Below are 21,537 nucleotides of genomic sequence, written 5' to 3' on the forward strand. Positions count from 1 at the left end.
GAACCTCTTCCTGCCCGATTAGGGTTTGCTCCCGGTCCAATGCTTGCAATTTGTCTAAACACATATGCTGCCCCTCCTGAGATCTGTGCCAAGCACTCAAACTCACAACCTCCTTTCTGTGATGTGTCACATGTTATTTGTTGTTACAAACCCGTGGGGAAGCAGATCCTTTGTAGGATCGCCTGGGACTGACTCAGCCTGCTCGGAGCCCAATGGACCACAGTCTTCCATAAAGACCGGGCACCACACACGCGGTATTTCTAACCCTACCCCCTTGGATGGACAGCATCTGCTGGTAAGGAGAACGTGCGGGAAAGCGGAGGGGGGCTGCCGCTGCTTCTCATTCTGCTGGGCCTCGTGTTTTTGTTTTGTTTTTCTGTTCCTATTAGTCACCTATATTCATTTAACGTATTTGGAGGAGACAGAAAAGGTGAAAATACAAAGCAAACATAATCTACCATCACAGTCAATTACTACGTGTCCTGGTATGCGTCTTACAGTGCTGATGCAGAATACTATTTATAGAAGTATGAGTATATTCATGCACGTAAATATGCATTGACGTTTATTTTTTGACAAAAAAAAATATACCGAACACATTGTTTTATAACCCGCTCTTTTCACTTAAACACGTCTTGTGAGGATGGGACTCACTATACTTCTATAACCTGGTATTTAATGACTCCCAGCCAGCATTTCCATCTTCAGTCCCTTCTGGGGGACGTTCAGGATGTTTTCAGGTTTCATCCTTTGAAACATACTTGCAGATACATTTTTTTCTCTCTCTCTGGTTATTTTCTTCGATCAATTCCCGATAGTAAAATCACACGTGAGAAGAACATGTACATTTGAGACTTCAGCTACCTACTGTCAAACTAGCTTCCAGAAAAGACGCACCCACATCCAGATTATGTGCTGTACTCATAATCTCTCGGCACACCTCCACCTAGCTGTACCCTGCACGCTATCCCTTTTTTTTTTTTTTTTTAAAGGGCTGCCCAAACTGTAGGCTGCTTTGCTTACTGGACATTGCACTGAGAACGTGCACCATCTACTTGCTTCAGAAATGCTTAGAAATGGTAAGTTTGGGTTGCTCAAGTCAACGTAGCACGGAAGGAATGAGCAAGTCTTGAGGGAGGCCCCTCTACCAGAGACCATGGCATTATACTCTTCTCAAGGAGAAATCACTCCCAAACAAAATGAACTTGTTTATCATTGTCAGAGGCCTCTATCAGCTTTTTCCCTAAAGGACTAGTATTATTCTAGTCTTGGGGATACACCCTTTTGCATAGATCCCATCTATTGATTTTAGGTAAAGCATGCATTGTAATTCCACAAAAGCCGACACCAGCAGCTGGGGGTTTCTTGAGGTACAGAAAGTTTCCAGGAGAGAGTAAACAGAGGTATGGGCTAGTCTTCCTTTTTAACTTATCAATTTATGATCAGAAAGTACTTAAAGATAAGCAAGCTCTAGAGTCCCACTCTATAGAAAGGAAGGCAACTGTTCTCTCCAACACAGACCATAAGGATTTAGCTCAACTTGAAAGTCCACCAACCGCGCCCAAAACACTGCTGGAGAGAAGGGGCACTGACACACTATTCGCAAAGCAAAGTCACTGGCTTTATTTCCCTGACTTCAAACTGGTGCACAAAAACGTTTCCATCTTTGATGACCAACAGTGATTCCTTGGTGTCTCTTGGAAGCTACTGAAGGAAATAGCATGGTTGACAGGTAGACTCATGGTTGACAGGTAGACTCTTGACTGTTTCGCTTACTTTAGAAAGCTTCAGACTTGAGTCACAGAAGCCCTGATTGGTGGAACAGAACCTAAGCCAGTCTGTATGCTGCTCCTCCAGGTGCTGGAACAGATCCACGGGAGCATCTCATGAGAAATTCGCTCCTGCCTCAGCCTGTGTCAGACCAGGGTGCTGTGGCCTCCTGAGTGGCAGGCGGGTGTCACAACAGGTGCCTCCTATTTTGTACAAAGACATTAACTCACTTCCAATCACACTGCTGAATATAAGCCTGGACTTGACTAGCCAAGCAGGCATTTGCCGGAGAGCACGGGGTAGATCATCTACCTCCCAATATTTCCTGAAATACAGAGGAGGGAGACAATATTTCTGGTGGTCTCCTGAAAGGAGTACCTACTGAAACTATTCATTCACCAGTTATATTTAAAGTATCCCAGGATGGAAACAATCAGCAGAGAGTTGGGGACATCATTCCCATCGCATTGCCCAACCCCCTCCCCTCCCTCTTCTGTGCTTTTGCACAGAGCACCAATATGGGAAATGAGCCGGTGAAACTCACTTGTGTGCCCTCAATAGAGAGAACGCCGTTCCTTCCATCAGACGCTGTTTTCTTTATGAGGACTCCTGGGAACAATTTCTGCCTGGCTTCTGTGTGAACAAGTTAGAATTTTCCCAAGCAATTGGTTTGTGTTTATCTTGTGGACACTCTGAACTGTGTATCTGACAAGTTTCCTTCATGCCGGTCACGGCTGTGGGGCCCGTGACCCACCAGGAAGCCCCAGATGTGGAGAAGCGCAGTTTTAACATTATGAACAGCTCTGTAGTGTGTTCCTTTCCTCCTATCTCCTGTTGCCTCACTTTTAATTTATGCTATCTTGTCACGCTTTATGTCCCATTGTAAGCCACCTGAAAAACGTTCTGTGAAATAAGATTTGGTTTGCATTGAAAAGGCGGTAAATAAGTAAGACGCAGAAGAGCTCCACACCGTGTGTTTCTATCTATTTCCTCCAATACTTCTATTACCTTCTAAATCCTTCCCCTGATAAAGCCGAGGCTTGGGACACGCAACTCAGAAATGCAGCCATAATCACGATAAAATAATTGGAAAAGCTAAATAAAGGTGTTGAAAATATTGTGTTTGTTCCTTCTCAGTGTCCTGACCCAACCTAGGCAATGCCACTGAAATGATAAAGCTTCTAGAAAGCCCGATGCACATCAATACGAACTACAACTGAAAGATTAATTAACACTGAACACTTGAGTGTCACATGGAAGTTTACTATGATTCCTGTAGTCTGCAGACAGCCCAGTGAAGCAAGAGGGTCGGGCACAATTATTATTTTCATTCTACTGCCCTGCTAAGGAGCAAGGAAGAACAGTCAGCCATGAGAGGTGCTCGTCCACCCAGGCATTTTCCAACTAGAAGAAATGGGTTCAAACGCAAGAAAAGAAGCAGTACGATGAACTTTCATCCAAGAGATGACTGGGCATAGGCTGGGGTCCAAGATCCAAACTATGTCAGCCAGAAGACATGGTGGAGATCTTTCAGTAATTGAAGGTGGAGGCAACTGCGGTTACCATCTTCCAACCATTATTCAGGCTTTGTTGAAGCTTGAGCTCTGCTCTCCACTAAGACATCCTGCAATGTTGCAAACGTCCCGTGGGCACTTGCCCAACATGGTAGCCGCTAGAAGCCCATGGCTACTGTCCACTGGAAATGCGACTTGCGTGATGGGCATCGAAGTTCAGAATTTTATTTAATTAATTTAAATGCAAACAGCCATCGTTGAGTTTAACAGGGTCACAGGATACAAGATCAATATGTCAATAAAAGTACAATATGTCAATTGTACTTCATATACCAGCAGTCAGAGTCAGAAATGGAGATCTTTTTATACCAAGGTACCAGATACCCAAGGATAAGTCTGACCAAAAGAATGTGTCAGACCTATACACTGAAAATTGCACTAAGTGCTGAGTGAAATCACTACAGACCTTAAATAAATGAAGAACTATACCATGTTCAGACCCAAAAAAAGTCATGGCTGCTGTCAGTTCTCTGCAAAAGTGATTTATAGATTCAATGCAATCGATCCCCATCAAAATCCCAACAGGCTTTTCATGTAGAAGCTGACGAAGTGATTCTAAAAGTCAGATGGAAATGCAAAAGACCTAGAATGGCCATAATCGTTGTGGAAATGAAAAACAACCAGAAGACTAACACCACCAGACTTCAAAGCTTATCATAAAGCTTACAGGAACCAAGGCAGCAGGATGGAGGCACCAAGATAGACAAAGAGATCAACGGAACAAATTCAAGAGCCCAGCCCCTGTCTCCGTGAACAAAAGCAGCACAGCAGAGAAAGAATGAGCTTTTTCAGCTAATGATGCTGAAACAACAGAGATATCTAAATGCACGCCAAAAGAAAAAAACAAAACAAAACAACTTCGATGCATACCTCACACCATATGCAAAATGAACTCAAAATGCATCACAGACCTAAATGTAAAAGCTAAGATTATAAGATTTCTAGAAGGAAACAGAAGGAAAAAAAAAAATCATTGTGACCTTCAGTGAGGCAAAGATTTCTTAGAAACGATGCTAGGACAAGATCCAAACAAGAAAAATAGATAAATTTGATTTCATCCAAATTTAAAATTGTTCCTCCAACGCTACAATTAAGAGAATGAAAAAAGAACCCACAGATAACGAGAGAAAATATTTGCAAAGCATGTACCTGACAAAGGGTTTGTATCCAGAACATACAGAGAACTATCAGCATGCAATAACAGGAAACCAACCAATAAAAAAGGATCAAAAAAAGTGAAACAGACACAGCACCAAAGACGACACACGAATGCCAGCAAAGGAGCCCAAGGAGAGGCGTTCAACGTCACTGGTCCTGAGGCAAAGGGAAAGGAGAATCACGAAGAGATACCACCACACACCTGTTCAAATGGCTCAAACTGAAAAGAATAACCTTACCAAGCGCTGGCAGGGACGTTGGTAAGCGACAACAACTCCTATCCACTGCCGATGGGAATGCAAAATGGTACGACCAGACGGGGAAAAAGCTCATAGTTCTTTAAAGCAACAGGTCTACCAGATGACCCAGCCACTCCACTTCCAGGCATCTGTCCCGGAGAAACAAAAAGCATTTGCCTATGTGTCCCTTCAAGTCCGTGAATGTTCACAGCAACTTGTTTTTTAAATCACCTGTAACTGAACAACCCACACGTCCACCCACAGATTAATGTGTAAAGAAATCATCGTATTTTCATACAATGGGGTATCACTCGACCAAATTTTAAAATAAAGTACATCTATGCACATCATAGAGGAATCTCAGAACAGTTCTGTTGAGTGAAAGAAAGAGTACATGCTGTGTGACTTGATAGAAAATTCTAAGACATGCAAATTAATACACGGTTGACCCTTCAATAACATGGGGTTAAAAACAGCAACCCCCAGTCCAGTAAAAAAAAAAAAAAATCTGTGTAGGACTTTCATCTCTCCCTCCAAACTAAACGACTAATAGCCTACGTGGACCAGAAGCTTTACTGGTAAGATAGTCAATAAATACATGCTTTATATGTTATATGTATTATATACAGTACTCTTTTTATTTTTTTAAGATTTTATTTATTTATTTGACAGAGACAGCACAAGCAGGCAGAGCATCAGGGAGAGGGAGAGAGAGAAGCAGGCTCCCTGCCCAGCAAGAAGGGACTGGATCTCAGGACCCCGGGACCATGACCTGAGCTGAAGGCAGCCACTCAACCGACTGAGCCACCCAGGCATCCTTATATACAGTATTCTTACAGTGAAGTTAAAGAAAAAATGTAAAGAAAACCATAAGGAAGTGAAAATACATTTACACTACTGTACTGTATTTATTGGGAAAAGAAATCGATGTGGAAGTGAACGCACCCAGTTTAAACCCGTGCGAGATCAAGGGTCAACGGTTCGATGACAGAACACAGGTCAGTGGTCACCTGAGGACAGATGGGAGTAGAGAGCAGAAAGAAGGGATTTCGAACAGGAACAAGGATGCGTCTGAGGGAGATGGATACGTCTGGTGCCTCGACTGTGACCACAGTTTCACAAATACACACACGTGAAAAGGTATTAAAGTATCATTTTAAATGCTGTATCTCAGTTAAACCTCAATAAATTTGTGTAAAATAAAGAACAAAACCAAAATACGTTCAAGAGCCGCATCTGTCTACTCAGTGAACCACACAGTTTGACCCTCTGCGCTGGGACCCCAGCCGCTGGGGTTTCTACATCAGCATCCACGGGAATGTCTCCGATGCTACAACAATTTGTGTCTAACTCCGGGTCCTCTCCTTTCCCCCACCCCCACTAAAAGGGATTCTCTCTTCTCCTCTCTTGATTTGAAACTGAGACCAAGGAACAGAACGAAGAGCAGAACACACTTAAACTCAGAACATCTTCCCGACTTTCCTAAGACATTCTTTCAGCCAAAGACCACATGGCTTTGCTGGTGTAGTGAAATATTCTGGCAAAGAGGCATTTTACCAGACTTTACCAGGATGCTGGGGAGAAGTAAGACCTATCAGACAGGAATCTCATGGACCACTGGGTGGGTAAGGTCCCTCCCGTGAAGATTTCATGATTCCACAAACCTAGAATCTATAGTATTAAATTTTGCCTTTGCCCTGGGTGTCTGGCTTTAAAGGACCAAGTCTGTTAGAAGGCAGCTTGGAAAGGGCACAGTTACAAATTCTAGTTCTGGCACTTTTATGTGTGTGGTCTTAGTTTCTCCATCTGTAAAATGGGTATCCTGATGCCTACCAAACAGAATTAGAGTGAAGATCTAACAAGATCACGGATATAGGTTTTCACCCAAGGAGCAGAGGTACAACAGAACGACTCCCTCTCCTTACCCACACCAAGCCCTTCACCCCAGCACATACTTTCTTCCTTTACCGATGGATGGGCAAGTATGAGCAGCAGGGGCCGCTCCCATCCTTACCTGGAGCCAAAGCTTGTCATGCTGAGACCACTTCCCACCAGCGATGCACTGAAACGTGGCATTCTGCCCCACGTTCACTTCGACATTTTGGAGCCGCAGAAAGTGAGGTGCTTTTCCTAGGAGAGAAACCAAAGGGCACATGAGGACTGAATCGAGCAGCCTGCACCGCTTCCCCACGGGTGGACAGCAGCTCAGGACGAGCACTGGGCAGGGGGAGAATCCACAGCGGGGAAGCCGCCTGGGGCAGCGAAGCTTCGGCTGCTCGCCCGCTGCCTGGGAGCCAGGCTCTGCTCATTCTAAGAGCAATATGCATGCAGTGGGTACGATCCCCATTTCACAGATCAGAAAATGAAGGCTCTGAGGACTTCTGTAATTCAGCATAGTCAGAGGGCCAGAAAGTGAGGGAGCTAAGACATGAACCAGGTCTCTCGGAGCCTCAAAAATCCCTCTTTTTAGCGTCTGGGGTAATACTGGCATGTTCAGAAGGAATGCCTAAGTGGCTCAGTCGGTTAAGCATCCTGGGTCCTGGGATCAAGCCCCTTGTCGGGGGCTCTGCGGGGAGCCTGCTTCTCCCTCTGCCTCTGTCTCTGCCCCTGCTCATTGTCTACCTCTCTCAAATAAATAAATAAAATCTTAAAAAAAAAAAAAAATCCTGGCATGTTTGGAAGGGAAAATTAAAGGTGGGGCGTGGAGAGGATACACCAGAGAGAAGTCCTCCCTCCGGTAAGAGAGCAGAAAGAGGGATGCTGAAACAAATGAAACAAAGCACCTCAGAGCCTGAGACCCACGTGCCTGGACTCGGTGATGACACTGATTGAGGAAGATGATAAGAAGGGCAGAGCACAGAAGGGAGAAGAGGTGGAGGAGGAAACCAGGAGCTGTCATCCACACAGGACTCGCTGTGCGGGGTCCACACACAGTCCCTCACTGAACCCAACACGGCGGGTGGCCGGATCATCTCTGCCCTCCAGGGAGGGAACTGAGGCACAGACAAGTCAAGCAGCATTTAGCGTCCACACTCTGAACTCTACGGCACAGTATCTCCCAAAGATGGGAGGGACGGGGGACACTGGCTCTGGGGACTTGGCATTAACAGGACAAGGGACTTTCAAATAAATGAAACTCACCGGGTCTGAGCAATCATCCCAGAAAGAAACTGTTAAATATGGGGTAGCGGGTTCATCTCTTTCCTTTTTGAGGAGTCAGGGTCTCGCCATGTCAAGCTCACCAAAGAGGTGAGGGTTGCTAAGCCATGTCTAGAAGTAAGAATTTCTTCACTGAGGCACAAAAGTGCCAAGGATCCCCTAGCACATCAACCAAATCAAGGATGAACCAGACAGCCGCTACCCCATGATGAGACCAAATGAACAGTTGTTAAGAGGATCAAGAAGCTTCAACAAGGGCCTCTGGCCATCTTTTCAGAGAGAGTCCAATACCCAGAGAGACACTAATGGCAATAATGTCACTTATCTAAAGCTCTAGCAATGTCAGGCCCTGTGACAAATGCTTTACATGTTTTATCTCATTTAACTTCATAACGTCCCCGTAAAGCAGACAATATGCCTAGTCCCCTTTCAGAGAGGCAGAAGCTGAGGCTCAACGAGTTTCATTTGCCCAAAGCTACATGGCATTAGTAAGAGGCAAACGAAATTCAGTCCAGATTTTAGCCCAAAAGTCAACATTTAAATTGCACATTCGCCGGCTTCCTGAGTAATGGGAAGTCAGTGATGTCACTTGGTCCCCAGGGTGGAGAGAAAGGGCTTGCAGGCCAGGCTGGGCTGACTCGAGGCTCCTCTCATGGCTCCCAAGTATTTAATCATGAGTCGTTCCCTTCCGAGCCATCTGTCCCCATGGCCTTCATACTCTGAATGACGTTTTCTATCAACGTGCGTCATGGCATACAGAGCTCAGCCATTCCCAAACCTCTGGCGTGATTAGGCAGACTTGCTGTGTGAAAGCACACCTTCTGCTCAGGCTCTTAAACCAAGGACGGCAGCTTGAGGACCCCCTCGTGCTACCTTCAGGACCCCACGGCTAAAGTGGTGTCAAGCAGCCGAGGCACAGGGGGAGGGAGACCTCTCCTCGTGGGGCTCTCCGAACTGAAGATTCCGGCATCTGGTCAACCTGACCAATATCATGCTGCTTTGATTGTCTGAAATCGCTTCCTTTTGGCTTTCCTGTATAATTTTATAAAGTTATTTTTGGAACTATCAATTCAAGTCCATTCAAGGAGGACTAAGAGTCAACACTGTAAGCCCCTTTATACCCCAGGTTTAAAAGGGAGGGAACATCCATCCGGTGCAGGGAGAAAGGACAGTTTTAGCTCCAGGGTTGGGAGGCTTTGTGCTGGGTTTCACAAAGGGACGTCTGTCCATACCCTTGGGGACACTGGGCAAACAGTTTAACCTCTGGGACTTGTGCAATGAGAAATGGACCTTCTCCGGATCAATGTCCCCTGCTTGCTTCTGATTCCCAGCTTCTCAGCCGCAGACCTTTGTCTGGACTCTCTCATCTCCAGGCTCTCCTGCTCCCTCCCTTCTGGGTGCAGGGGTAGAGAATTTAGAGGCTTAATGGCCCCTGGGATTAATATTCTGGCGAAACGTGGGTGGTTTACAGCAGCGAGGCTGAACCCGTGCCACCCACAGGAGCCACTTTTATAAATGAATAAAGTGGCTCAGTTAGAAAACAAAACAAAAACAAAACCCCACCTCCTTGCTCCAACATTCACATTCCCACTTTTTTTTTTTTTAATTTTTATTTATTTATTTGACAGAGAGAAATCACAAGTAGTCGGAGAGGCAGGCAGAGAGAGAGAGAGGAGGAAGCTCTCTGCTGAGCAGAGAGCCCCATGCGGGACTGGATCCCAGGACCCTGAGATCATGACCCGAGCCGAAGGCAGCGGCTTAACCCACTGAGCCACCCAGGCGCCCCACATTCCCACTTTTGACAGAGATTTGCATAAAATAGAGATTTCGGGGCATCTGGGTGGCTCAGTGGGTTAAGCATCTGCCTGCAGCTCAGGTCATGAGCTCAGGGTCCCAGGATCAAGCCCTGAGTCAGTCTCTCTGCTCAGCAGGAAGCCTGCTTCCCCCTCTCTCTCTGCTTGCCTCTCTGCCTACTTGTGATCTCTGTCTGTCAAATAAATAAAATCTTAAAAAAAAAGAAAAAGAAAAAGAACAGCAACACTGCACGCACAGTGACAACTGGTATCTGACACCAGCCTCAGCATTGAGGTGGCACTGAGGGGTGGTAGGGCCTGAGGAGAAATGGATAAAGACCCCATGGCCCCTTGAAAGAGGCAGCTGTCACTCAGATCCAGCAGAGAAGGCCACTCCAGAGTACTTTGCTCAGGGCAGCCCATCGTCCAATTTTTCAACCCAAGTAAGAAATCCAATTTTATGTGAAATCTCTCATTCTGAAGTCTTGACTAAATTCCATTACAACGCCATGGAAGCTTAACCAAACCCATCTGCAGGCAAGCTCTTCTCACGTGCGGTCTCTTTTAGCTCCTATATAAGTCATCTAGAACAATTCCCACTGGCCTGTCCTGCCTTGTCTGGCTCCATAAATCCAGGGATACCGCCCACCCCTGCAGGCAGCACGCTGGGGATCACATGACTGCTAGCCCTAGCTCAAGGCTCCCAACATGAGAACGTGCCCAGAACACCCTCGTCCTGCCCAGCCCTCGGTCTGTATGCCCTTACTCTTGGGTCGGCTCTTGGAGGCCTGGCCTCATCCCCACCTCAGGACACAAATGCGGAGCCTCCTTGTGTTGGCGACCTGTTCAGGTCACTTCTCTGAGCTCCTGGCCTCTCTGACCCTCTACACACACACACACACACACACACTCACGTCCACTTCTGAGCCCTCTGTTCTCTCACCTATGGTTTTCCTCCAGCACCTACAGCTTGGGGAAAGAATTTATCCCGCCAGCTTCCACTTGCCAACCTGAGGCCAAACACAGCTGACCTTGGGGCCCAGCCTGGCCTCTAACTTGTGGTTCTAAACAATCCACCCTCACTCCCCATGGAGACCCAGCACCTCCAAAGTGGGATCCTGCTGAATGGGGCTAACAGCAAACCGGCTGTGCATTTGGGGCAAAATGCCTTGATGCTGGTGACATTTAAGCTCCTGCCGATGTCAGTGTTGCGTCTGAAGACACAATATTGTGCCCTTTATTTTGCTCTTTAAACCTTCAGCGCTCAGTAGGAAGCCAGGCAGTTGAGGAGAAAGCACAGTACCTACATTAGAAACGTGCTGGAGACACTCAGTGGGTTCGAGGACATGGCCCTGCAAGGTTGTGATGGGGGAAAAAGAAAAAAGGTTTAAAAAATTCTACAAGTCAGCTTGGGAGCTAGAAACTTGGAGACCCAGTGGAAAATCGTGCCGACCTTTCTCGTGTGTGATTGTAGCTGCGGTGTCCCTGCTCACAGCTGACACGGAGAATGACAGCAGAGGGGCGACTATGGCTCAAATACTTTTAGAATCCCACAAAAATGTTAAATGCGCTATAAAATACAGACGAGAGCATTCGGTTTGTAAGAGAAAATAATTTCCTTTGAGTATTATGCCTGTCTGTCGGTCGGTGTTTTGGAAGCTGCAGGGCAATCATGAGAAGTCGTAACTTCAGCCCAAACCGATGGAGGATACAGCTGCAAATCAGGCACTAACTGCCCCCCTCCCCACCGGCCCCGCAACTTCTGAAATATTCAACAGAATCGCTTATTGATACCTGATGTTAATAGGAAAAATGTTTTGGAGGACAGAAGTGGAGAATTACAAAGCCTGGGGAGAATGCATGTTTCTCCATATAGTTAAATTTTTAACACCCATGAGTGAAGTCATAAATGCATTCATATGAAGGCTTTGGAGGGCAAAAGGTACCGTCACTGCAGAGGACAGCACGAAAACCGCTAGTAGCATGCTCGACTCACGTTCCCCGAGCACCCCAGGATGCACGCACAATCAGTCAGCTCGCTCGAGGGCAGCACTCGGGCTCCAGAGACATATACCAGCCCTGCCCGCACCAGCCAGGGGCCCGAGCCAAAAATCCAAGGAAGTGCTGTTTTTGACACCTTTGACTCCGAAAACTCATCCATCAAATATGACCAGCTGACCCTATGTCCTAAATCTCTCTCTCATCTGCCTACCTCTCTCCACCTCTGTGCTTTGTTTCTGTACAGCACTGCTGACCGTCTGCTATGGTGTATATTGGGTCCCCGCCCCCCAAATATTCATCTATTAAAGCCCTACTGATCAAGACTGCAGAGTACAGCTGTATTTGGAGATAGGGCTTTTAGGTGGACCTTAATCCACTCTACCTGGTGTTGGGAGAAGAAGATTGGGACACACAGAGACATTTCAGGAGCACATGTACAGAGACCTATGAGGAGCACAGAGCAAAGCCCATGTGAGGACAGAGCAAGAAAGCAACCACCCGTAAGCAAAGGACAGAGGCCTCAGGAAAAACCAACCATGTCCTCTTCATTCTCGAATTCTACCTATAGAACTGTGGGCAAATAAATTTCTGCTGTTTCAGCCCGCCCAGCCTACAGTATTTTGTATGGCAGCCTTAGCAAACCAATTTACCCTCTGTTATACAACATACAATTACCTATTTGAGTTCTAGTATCTTCCACCTCAATGGAAACCCATGAGGACCGAGAATGAATGTGTCTTACTCCCATAAGCTCAGAATCGTGCCTGTCCTGGAGTACACGCTCAGTAAACACATGCAGAACGATGAACGGACATCTCTCCACCAGCCCGGTCCAGGCCACCACCACCTACCTGTTCCATGACTCCAGAACTTCCTTCCTGACCGGTCTCCTGGCTCCTCTGTTCCCCTTCAACTCATTCTCTGCAGAGCAGCCACAGTGGTCTTCTAAACACTCAAACTAGATCAAATCAATCCTAGGCCAAGTCCCTCCAGGGGTGGCTCCCTGCACTTCCATTAAAGTCTAACCTCATCAAGGCACTCAGGCCCTGTGTCCTCCGGCCTCAGCCTCCCTCCCCAATTTTCACTCGGGTCCTTTTGCCGTGTGCTCCCTACGCTCTGGCTACTCATGTGACACTGGTGAATTCTCACAGCAGGGCCTCTGCACCTGCTGTTTCCTCTGCCTGGCCTGTCCCCCTCCCTAGATCTGCACACAAGGGACTCAGGTGTCAGCTCAGACCACAGGTGCCCAGACCTGTCCCCTGCCCTCTCTGCCTAAGGAGCACTCGCTGACTCCAGCCACTCATATTTATTCTCTCCACTGTGATATCACCATCTGAAATTGTATGTTACTACTTAATATTACTTATTGAGCGGCTTTCCGCCCTCCACCGCTTGGCTAAGTTAACACCATAGAGACAAGGATCTAACCAGTTTGGCAACCGAAGTACCCGCCCTACCCCGTGTCTAGCACCAGTTCCTGAGGCAGAGCTAACGTGCCATGATCTACCTGTTGAAAGACAGTAGAGCAAAGAGCTGGAGCGGATGTGCATGGAGTGCCCAACCGGACAAGGAGGCCTTGGCAAAGCCCCCCGCCCCCTCCCCGTAACTCAGGAGCCACGTGGACAGATCCCCACTTGGAGGACACGTACTGCCAGGATTGGTACGTATTCTTCAGTGGAATTGTTCCAATCCCAGCCACTATGATGGGGTCCTCACATTCTGTTTTCTGGGAAGTTTAAGCCCAAGCTGCCGAAGCCTCGACGGTGTGTTCCCATTACCCAGGAACGCAGCCAGAGTCACGTCCCTCTGAGTTGTACCCTACGGACCATTTGCTGGCGAACTGGCTCTGGCCATAACCATGCATTCCGCGCTCTCCCGCGGGCAAACTGCAGGGCTGCGAGGAGAACCCTACATTCAGGAGCAGCCCCAGTGAGGAGGGGCGGATTCCAAGTTGGGGTGGTGGGGAGCATGAGGCTTTGGGGTGGAAAGGCATCCAAACACCCTCCAGGGAACACTTTCCCATACAGACTTCTCCAAGAGAAGGAAGTATTTGGCTTCCATGGCAAACCAGTGCTTAGAGTTAAGGTGGAGTTGAGGTTGGAAGAGGGGACAGGTGGCAGGTTGGGCCTCAGGGCAGCGGTGACAATTCCCACTCAGAGTGGAGAGATCTGGGATCCCAGACAAGAGAGCCGGGCCACATTCCCCTGGGAAGGGTCAAAAATCACTTACGAGAACAAACCAAACAGACGGTAAGAAGCAGGGCTGCAGGTGGGTGCTGCAGTGGGGTGCCCTGGCGGGGACAGGATGGGGGTAGGGCCTAGGGAAGCTAAACCCCACCTCCCAGAGACAACCTCAAAACTGCAAGTTGGGCAGAGCTGAGCGTGTGGAGTTAAGCAGACCACGAGGAGGACAAACATGACCTCATGCATTGGTGCAGGCTGAGATCAAAGATCCTTAACGGGCAGCTGATCCTGATTCCCAAAGGCCAGGGAAGGGGACAGCTTTATCCAGGTGGGTGGTGTTACCTGCATTTCTGCTATATAAATGGTGCATGGAGTTAGGGCAATAGCGCTTGGAGTTAAGGCAGAGCTGAGGTTGGAGCAAGGAACAGGAATCAGCCTGAGCTTAATGAAAGAGGTGAAAATTCCCACTGCATGGCCGGGGACAGATTTCTGAAAACCTCTTCACATGAGGTCTGGTTCAGCAGGCATGACTACATGGACAGACCCACCTAAGGAAATCCCAAAAATTCAGCAAGTAACCCAGAGGGCAGGAACCTTATGCCAGAGCAATGAAGATTCTGGTAGGATCTCAGCATTCCTGAGAAGCTGGCCGGTTTTCTGGGAGGAAGGGTTCCCATGCACAGACACAAAACACAATGATCCCAAACACTGTCTTGCCAAAACCCCTTGGAACTTGTCCCAAATTCCTCCAGAGAGGTGCTCTAAGCAACGAGTCAAATGATGGCATTCTAGTGCCGGGGAAGGAAGTCATAATGTTCAAGGTTCTAACAAATTCATTGCAGCGGAAGTAGAGTCATTTCAGTTAAAGCAACACGGGTGGGGCTGATATGAGAAGAGCCCCCAAATGAAAGCACTGGAAGGCCTCTAACCACAAGGGGCATAGCACTTCTTGCAGAAACAGCAAACAGCACGCAGACGATAGCATGACTCATGGCTACAAGGAAGGAGTAGGGCAAGCCCCCCAGGAGTTACCCAGAACCTCCAGGCTACCAAGAAATTAATGGGACTCTTCAATATGCAGGATTCTAATAAATAATTCTAGCTGGAAAGCTAGCTAGCCCTGGGCTGTCATCATCCCTATGCATATATCCCTTTGACTCTAGTCCCCCCCCAACCAAATGTCACTAGGTAAGATGCCATCCAACGCCCCTCTAGGATTTCGTGAAACTGTGAACCAGACGTCCTTGCACAAACATGTTGACACATCTGAGACAAAACACAGCAAAGACAGAGAACTTTAAGAGAGAGACTGGATGGGCACAAAGGAGCGGTATGGCTTCTAGAACTCTTGACCCTGGACCTTAAGTACTAACCGCTATGAGAAATCTCTCTTGATGCCTACGCAGGGCTGATGAGTGTATTTAAAATTACTTTTAAAGAATTAATAGCTTTGGGGTACTTTTCCCTGTGAGTGAACAGTGTACTAATTTGCTCCGTGTTTTGGTGGTGTTCTTTTTTTAAGACAATTGCACAAGATTCTATCCAAAGCCCTCTAATTCTTCCACTTCAGTGGTCTGAATCCCACTAATAAACAATCAGGACTTCAGACTCCCTTAATGACGGAGAGAGATTCAAACGAAGACGTTTTGCCACTCTCTGCAAATTCCTGGAGGTGCTGCCTGTTGAAGAGGCCAGCGAAATTACGAATTTATTCAGGACTGATTGCATTGAGTATGTAAGCATTTCTGAAGGATTAAAAAAGAGAGAGAGAGAAAGAGAGAGAGAGAGAGAGCCAGAGATGGTTGTAAGCTGACTGAATAGTGGGGACTGCAGGCTCCAAGCTCCCCGGTCTGGCATGGAGGGAGGCTGAGTGAGGAGGAGGGAACAGACTTACTGCATGGATGCGCAAGGACCCGGATCTCATCCACCGCGATGTACCCCGGATGACCCTTCAGAGAGACGGATTCAAATATCACCTGTAACACACAGTGCAGGAGTCAGTTTCACAGAAGTGGTTGTAGGCATCACAGGAAGCTGCCCAGCCCCCAAACTCTCTGTGTTTCAGCTTCCCACCACAACCTCCCAGAGAGGTCTTCTATTAGCCTTATACGCTACACTGGCAATGGACTCGGATTTTCAAAACAAAGTTAAAAAAAAAAAAAAGCCACAATCCAATGCCCAGCAAAACAAGAGTCAGCCACATGGAACATTTTTAATGGATTTCAGAAATAACGCTTGAATGCAGAAAAACAACCCAAACATGGCCTGAAACCCCGATCTGCACCTTTTTCATTGTTGTTTCAAGTGTAGCACAGAGAATTCCTTCCTAATACCCCAAATTTCTTATGACGTGTGACAGAGGAGCTTACCTTGGAAGCTACCATAAGCTGAGAAGGGTTTACTCTGATTTGATTCTACAACCCCCAGGAATATAGTCCGTCTGAATTTCTTTAATTTTAATTCTAATACAGTTAACATTCAGGGTTATAGTAGTTTCAGATGTACAACCTAGTGATTCAACACTTCCACACCACATGCAGTGCTCCTCACAACAAGGTCACTCCTCGACCCCCGGCTCCTATTTGTCTCGTGTCCCCCACAACCCCCCTCTCTGCTCTGGTCCCATTCCCTCCCCACAACCCCCCTCTCTGCTCTGGTCCCATTCCCTCCTACCCCCAACAGTTTGTTCTCTGTAGTTAAGAGTCTATTTCTTGGTTTGTCTCTCTCCCATCTGAATTTCTTAATAACACCTCTTGAAGATAAGCCCCAGGCGCAAATGTTGGTATCCAGGAATCCAAAGGCAACAAGTCCTTTGAATTCTCCATTCTGACTCTCACCCAAGCAGTGTAATTCAGTATAGCTTTTAAAGCTCAGTTAACCGCTTTCCTTGCCACCCACTGTCTAACTTTGCCTAGGAGATGTGACTACCTATATAGACACCTTGACCTCCCAAATCCCGTGGTCTTTATCTCCCAACCAGCTTCAGCCACATCTGCATCCTTATCCATTCCAGAAACCAGAAGTTTCATCCACGAGTATTCTGACCCAGCCTCCTGCCCCTCACTCTTTTTAAACCTGCTCCCGCTGCTCATGTCATACCCTGGACTCATGCTTCCCAGAGTCTATGTGATGGCCTAGACCTCCTGTATTCTCAGCAAGCCCAGGGTGGCCCCGCCATGTTGGCTAACCATTCCCATTGATCTCAAAGCCCCAATTCTTTCACCCCCTCGTTCCAACATTGACAAGTCTATTGCAAACCTGCCTTCTCTACTTCCATGCCTCACACAAATACTCCACTTCAACATCACCCACCAAGTCCCAGCAGACACCCATAGCACGTCTTAAACAGGTAAAGGGACAGGAGATGGGGCTGAGTTCTAACTTCTTGCCCATCAGTCAGAGGTTAGAGGACACCTCGGGTTACCAAACACCAACCATTGCCTCCTCTCCTCAAGGCATGCCCATGCTCGACCCTTCCCACCTCTGCTGCATGTTCCAGCTTCTTGGTCCTTCCTGGTTCTGTCTCTTTACCTGTGTCTCTGAACTCTTTTATCTCTGATTTTGGCACCTGTAAATGCTGGGGCTTCTCTTATTCTTTAAAAGCTACCCTTGGGTGGCAGGTTCTGCTCTGGCACAGTCTAGCAGTGTTTCAATCACATGTGGTATTCTCAACGGTTTTATCTACACTCACTCTCAACACTCCCTTACTTCCCATTGCAAAACTCCCCACCCCACCCCCTGCCCCCACCACTATCATCTGGACTTTGTCCCCAACACTTCCCCCAGAACTGCTTTCATGGCAAATACCAATAACTTCATAGTTGCTAAATCCAACAGATAGTTTTCAATCCTTATCTTAAGAAGGAAGACAGTGTTGTGGTTGGGCTGTGGATCAGAATGCCTGGGTTCTGGTCCTGGCTACACCACTCACTACCATGTGACTCTGGGCAAGTTATCTTCCTGCTCTGTGCCTCAGTTTCCTCATCTGTAATTACAGTGCCCACTTCCTTAAATAATTTTTCAGATTAGAGTTAATACCTATTTGGAACAACATATGGCACATGGTAGAACCTCAATGTTTGCTAACAATTATTATTAATACTTGACCATTTTCCTATAATTATCAATGCTTGTAGCTTCTCCCTTTCTGGATCACTCTTGTTTAGGCTCAAATGACACTTCACTCTCATGGCTTTTCGCACAGATCTGGGACTATACTGCCATAGGTTTCTTTGTAAGCACTTGTCCTCCTAAATTTACCCCTCAAATGTGAGGTTCCTCTATTCATGTTTTTACTGAGCACACTCTTCCTCCAATGACTGGCAATTCACTGGCAATCCCAAGTCCAGCACTACTCCATAATTTTCACTGAACAGTAGTCTCCCCCAACTAAGAGATCTACATTTCATGAAGACATTATACACAGATGCCTCAAACACAATCTGTATGCAACATATCTAAACAGCATCTCTATCAAGTTGTCTCCCCTACAGCCCCATTGTCCTTCCTAAATATGGGCCTCAGTGGGTTATCCTATGACCTGTCCAGTCACTGAAGACTGCGATTTGGGCATCTACTGGGGCTTCTCCTTCTGCCTTGCTTCTCATTTTCTTTTTGCTTCTTAGTATTTCTAAATCTGGCCATGTCTTTCCATTTTTGCTATTAAATTGAACCATACGAAGCAACTATTTTGTAAGTCAAAGCCAGTTCAATTCCAGTCCAACAGCTCTGGTTCAAATATCCATTGTTCTTCATCTTTAACCTTGTCAGCCTATACAATGGACCCTTCTCTCTCCTATCTTTCACTCCTCACTTCAAGCCTGTGGACAAAATGTAAGACGGATGATGAGACCAAGAGGAAAACCTTCAAATGGAAACTTTTTGTGGCCCATGTGGTCACTCCAGGTTAATGGATTAAGAGGCCACTGTTCTCAGGGGGGGCCCAGAGCTCAAACAGCTATAATGAGAGAGCAGGGACCTGGTAGAGAGGCTGGTGATGGTTGCCAAGAGGCAACATACTTGGGTGGTAAGATCTATCATTAAGGCCACACATGGCTGCCTGAGGATTGTGGAAAATTACTTAGGAATGACAGTTACACCAAACATAGAGCAACCGACTCTAGTATGACAACCACCCTGGAAGACGAGTTTACTAAGGTAACAGGGTCCTTCAGAGACAGAGAAACAAAAATGTGTAGGGAGTGGGGGAAAGTCAGCAGAAATAAAGGATAAATAAAGGATAAATGCTATATCCTGCAAAGAAGTAAGTCAACCAAAGACATTACTATAAAAAAATTAAGTATCTACTTACATTTTCAATAACTGAAAGAAAAACAAAAGCAAAGGCCATAGGGGAAAAAAATAAAATAGAACACAGAAAACACATTTAAAAACAAGAAAGCATTCAAACTGTGTAATAAAAAATGACAAAAGAAAAAACATTTCTGTTGTGACAATAAATATAAATGGGTTAAAATAGAGAAAAGGTCTCAGACTGTCTAAATAAACAAAATCTAATTGTACACTACAAGATAAACAAAATGATCCAGTTAACTTAAAAGTAACAAGTTGAACAAATGCATAATGGAAAAATGCAAATAAACAGAAAACAGTTGTTGTAAAAATAATGTAAAAGTGTCAAAGTATAATTTAAACTGGAAAAAAAACATTAAGTGAATTAAAATGTCATTCTTTAAATGCATAAGTTAATAGATTTAAAAAGAGAAAATGAAGAGGAATAAAAACAAAATTTGAAAACTTTAACTCATATCTTAGACTCGGGCCAAATAGAAAAAAAGAATTAGAAGTATGTGCTTATATCTTATGAATATATGAATAATAAGATGACATAAATAATAATGAATATGAATAAAAATGCCTTTACTAAACACATATTATTTAATTCAAATGTCAGATTATAGGTTGAAGATTAACTTCAAAAAGTCTCTTAAAGAACAAACTGTATACATTTGGGCCTATGTATTTTCTATGTTTTCTAAGGCGAAAATTTAATGACAAAAGCTTAAAAATAAATTTCTTAAAATTGAAATGTATTTCTTAAATATGTAATGCCTTCCATAATAACTATGATTTCAAAGTATGTTCTGTATGTTAACAGAAGTCTGAAACAAAATTTAAAGCCAAATGGCAAGTTGAGAACAGAATCTGAAACATCTAGGTCGGCTAAAAGATAAATAACCTGTTTTGGGTCAAGAATTCTGAAGAATCAACAAAATAAATCCCCCAAAAGAAAAGCTGACAAGTGACTTCAACAGATAATTCACAAAACATAAAGTAGGAGTGGTAACAATCTATGAATGTATCTTTTAAATGATAATTCACAAAACATAAAGTAGGAGTGGTAACAATCTATGAATGTATCTTTTAAATGATACCAGGAAGATTAAGGCAGATTTTCTTTGTACTCTTCTAGGTTTTCTAAATTTTCTGCGAAAGAATGAGCTACCTTACATTTGCAAAAAAAATTAATTGCTTTACGGTGCATTACATTTTTGTATCTCTCTTCATGCTGTATTATCACTATGTCATATACCATGGCACAATTAATTCCACTACAGCACCTATCAGACTATCACACCATATTGTAATTGCTTGTTCCCAAATCATTTCGCTCCCTAAACTCTAAACCCACTGGGAACAGAAAGAGTGTCTTCATTCATCCCTTCATTCATCATTTATAGAGACCCTCCTCTGTACCCCAAACTGGGACACATGTTAGGGCTATAAAAGTGAATGAGACAATTAAAGGTCCTAACTCTGATGAACTTCACATTCTAGCAAATGGAAATGGAGATTAAATAAATATATAATATTAAACTCATTTTGTAATTGGTGTTATGAAAGAAATAAATAGAATATTGTGATTAACTAAGGGGAAGAGGATCTACTCAGAGTGGTCAGGAGAGAACTCTAGGAGCTGATACTTAAGATGAGACCAGAAGGACGAAAGTGACCTGTTAAGAAAAGTGTCGGGGTAAGGGCTAAGGCCATGAGGCAGGAAAGAGTTGGGGATGATCTGGGAGCCCAGGAATGAGACTGATGTGGCTGGGATACAGTGAGTAAGCTAGAGAGGCGCAAGGTGAGGCTGAGCATTAGCTGGGGGTTCAGACGAAGTGGAATCTTACAAGGCATGGCAGGGAGCCTGAATTTTCCTCTAAGTCACCAAAAGTTCTGAAGCTGGGATGTGACATAATCCAATCTGCATTCTACAAAGATCCTCCTGGCTGTGCTGCGGAAAGTGTAGTCATCCAATTCAAAGAATAAGGATGACTCTAATGAAGGTGGTGGTCAGCACAGACATTAATGGCTGGAGAGGTATTTTGGAGGTAGAGATGAAATAATTGCTGTTGGAGCAAGAGGGGAGAAGTGAAGGAAAGAGAAGACTCAGTGATGACTCTTCAACTTGGGGCTTGAGCCTCTAGGTGGAGTCTGGTGTCATTTACTGACATGGGAAGATGACATAATGAATGTGTGTGATGGGCACACAGGCAGGTTTTCTTTTTGGCCATGCTAAGCTTGAGATGCCAAGTAAACATCTTAATGGATATGTTGAGTGGGACCCTGGCTTTCTGCTTCTGGAGCTCACAGGTGATTTAGGACCAGAATTACAAATACGGTAGCTTTGGCATCTAAATGTCAT

General features: G+C 45.5%; 1 protein-coding gene across 17 annotated transcripts in view; it reads right to left on the minus strand.

The window, feature by feature from the left end:
- Positions 1-21,537, minus strand: part of PTPRT (protein tyrosine phosphatase receptor type T) — a 1,049,177-nt gene that overhangs the window by 676,950 nt on the left and 350,690 nt on the right. For all 17 annotated transcript variants that reach the window (XM_082744638.1, XM_082744637.1, XM_082744651.1 and 14 more), the window contains 2 exons: positions 15,772-15,853; positions 6,756-6,871 (listed from right to left, as the gene is read on the minus strand). In XM_082744638.1, coding sequence (XP_082600764.1) covers positions 6,756-6,871; positions 15,772-15,853 — 198 coding nt within the window. The remainder of the gene's footprint in view (positions 1-6,755; positions 6,872-15,771; positions 15,854-21,537) is intronic.

This window comes from Mustela nivalis, assembly GCF_964662115.1.
Source record: "Mustela nivalis genome assembly, chromosome: 8".
NCBI lineage: Eukaryota > Metazoa > Chordata > Mammalia > Carnivora > Mustelidae > Mustela > Mustela nivalis.